This window comes from Bison bison, unplaced genomic scaffold (genome assembly GCF_000754665.1).
Source record: "Bison bison bison isolate TAMUID 2011002044 unplaced genomic scaffold, Bison_UMD1.0 scf7180017857219, whole genome shotgun sequence".
Lineage (NCBI taxonomy): Eukaryota > Metazoa > Chordata > Mammalia > Artiodactyla > Bovidae > Bison > Bison bison.
Genome location: NW_011487792.1, coordinates 1 through 2508, shown reverse-complemented (window position 1 = coordinate 2508; position 2508 = coordinate 1). Strand labels below are relative to the sequence as shown.

General features: G+C 40.2%; 1 protein-coding gene across 1 annotated transcript; it reads right to left on the bottom strand.

The window, feature by feature from the left end:
* Positions 1 to 836: 836 nt before the first annotated feature.
* On the bottom strand, positions 837 to 1778 carry LOC105003406 (putative olfactory receptor 2B3). The gene has a single exon (XM_010860551.1). The coding sequence runs from the start codon at positions 1776 to 1778 to the stop codon at positions 837 to 839; it is 942 nt and encodes a 313-aa protein (XP_010858853.1).
* Between the last annotated feature and the right edge of the window lie 730 nt (positions 1779 to 2508).

Below are 2508 nucleotides of genomic sequence, written 5' to 3'. Positions count from 1 at the left end.
AGAGGGTTGGAAATAAAATTCAACTGAGGGCTTCCTTGATGGCCAGTGGTTTAAGAACCTACCTCGCAATGCAAGGGACACTGGTTTGATCCCTGACCCAGGAAGATCCCATATGCCACAGAGCAACTAAGCCCGTTTGCCACAACTACTGAAGCCCACATGCCCTAGAACTTGTGCTCCGCAACAAGAGAAGTCCTCCCTTTGCAACCGCAGTGTAGGTAGGCCCCACTCACCTAGAGAAAGCCTGTGTGTAGCAACGAAGACCCAGCACAGTGAAAAATAAATAAATAAATAATTTAAAAAGTCAACTGATGTTTCCAGTTTCTAGGATGAGATGCACACACTTAGCTGGTTTAAAGTCAGCTATTACTAGATTTGGGACAGACTACATGCTTGGAACAGTTCTGAAGCGTGCATATGAGGATTTGTGTGCTATGGGAAAACTGTCTTGGGATTGCTGGTCATTTAGTCCGAAAGATATGGAACTCCCTAACTAAGGCGGTAGACAAGATAGTTCTCTAACATATAATAAAAGTGGGAAAGTAAACCATCCAAGTGTTCTGAATAGTCAAGCATTGACAGGAGGGAATTAGCATGGCTTGGCCTCAAGAAACAAAGTTCATTGAGGAACCTTATAGAAAGCAAAGGAGCTTTTAGTTTAGAAAAATATAGCTTATGGTCTCAGCATTACTTCCTTAAGCAAGGAAGATTTTCTAACTGTTGGCCTAATTCCGTAAACTTGTAAAAGCCTAAAAAATAGAAAAATTAATTCAAACACTATTCTATTTTCAAGAGAAAAAAAGACTCAGAAAATTCTCATCATGATGAAACACTTCTTACTTCTTATAGTAAAATGTTAACAGCATCAGCCTCTTAAAGGCTTCCTTCATATCTTTATTTCTAAGGCTATAGATGAGGGGGTTCAACATGGGTGTGAATATCCCATAGAAGAGAGAAACGATTTTCCCCCAGTCCTTAGAGGTAGAAGAAGGTGGTTGTAGATACATGTATATGCCTGTTCCAAAAAAGAGAGAGACTACAACCATGTGAGACCCACACGTCCCAAAAGCTTTCCGTCGTCCTTCTGCTGATTTGATTCTCAATACTGCTTGAGCTATGAAGCCATAGGAGATGAGGATCAATGTCACTGGAATTAGCAGAATTAACACACTGAAGAAAAAAAGCTCAGCAACAATAGGCTTTGTGTCAGCACAGGACAACTTGAGAAGGGCAGGAACCTCACAGAAAAAGTGGTCCACTTCTTGATGACCACACCGTGGCATGTTAAGGGTCAAGGAGGACTGCAGCACTGAGTTGCTGAAGCCAGTGAACCAGGAGAAGGCTATCATCCTCAAGCAGAACCAAGGGTTCATGATGACAACATAGTGGAGGGGTCTGCAAATTGCCACATACCTGTCAAAGGACATAACAGCAAGGAGGAGACACTCAGTAGCACCCAGGGCCAGGAAGATGATGAGCTGGGCCACACAGCCAGCATAGCTGATGGTCTTCTTGTTGTGAGAAATATTCGTCAATATATGAGGGACTGTGCTTGTGGTGTAACAGAGATCTAAGATGGACAGATTAGTAAGAAAGAAATACATGGGGGTGTGAAGCTTGGGATCCAGAATGCACACCATCATGATGGACACATTGCCAAAGATGGTGGTTGTGTATGATATTAATAGTAAAATAAAAAGAGATTTTTGTAGCCAGGGCTTGTCTGAAAAGCCAAGTAGTACAAATTCTTTTGGGGAGCTCTCATTTGCCCAATTCATGGTGACGCACTTATTTTTCATTCCTAAAAATATAAAATAAGGAAGTGGTCAATAGATAATATTGACTACTCTTACTGTAACAGAACTGAATTTAGGATAATCATAGTGAGTGATTCAACGCCAAATATATAGTCAATTAAATAGAACCCCGTGAAATATAATATATGTATTGTATGGTTAAAAAATAGGTCTTCTGTTTTAGTATTTATGTTTGACTTTATGAAGCAAATCATCACATTTAAATGCCAAGAATATGAACCTGCATGCATGAAACATGGACAGTTACATGTGCTCAATACATTTCAATTCTTATCCCTTTTTTTATTTTTATTTTTTTTTCTTTTTTTTTTTTTAATTTTATTTTATTTTTAAACTTTACATAATTGTATTAGTTTTGCCAAATATCAAAATGAATCCGCCACAGGCATACATGTGTTCCCCATCCTGAACCCTCCTCCCTCCTCCCTCCCCACACCATCCCTCTGGGTCGTCCCAGTGCTCCACGCCCCAAGCATCCAGTATCGCGCATCGAACCTGGACTGGCAACTCGTTTCTTGCATATTATTCTACATGTTTCAATGTCACTCTCCCAAATCTTCCCACCCTCTCCCTCTCCCACAGAGTCCATAAGACTGTTCTATACATCAGTGTCTCTTTTGCTGTCTCGTACACCAGGTTATTGTTACCATCTTTCTAAATTCCATATATATGCGTTAGTATACTGTATTTC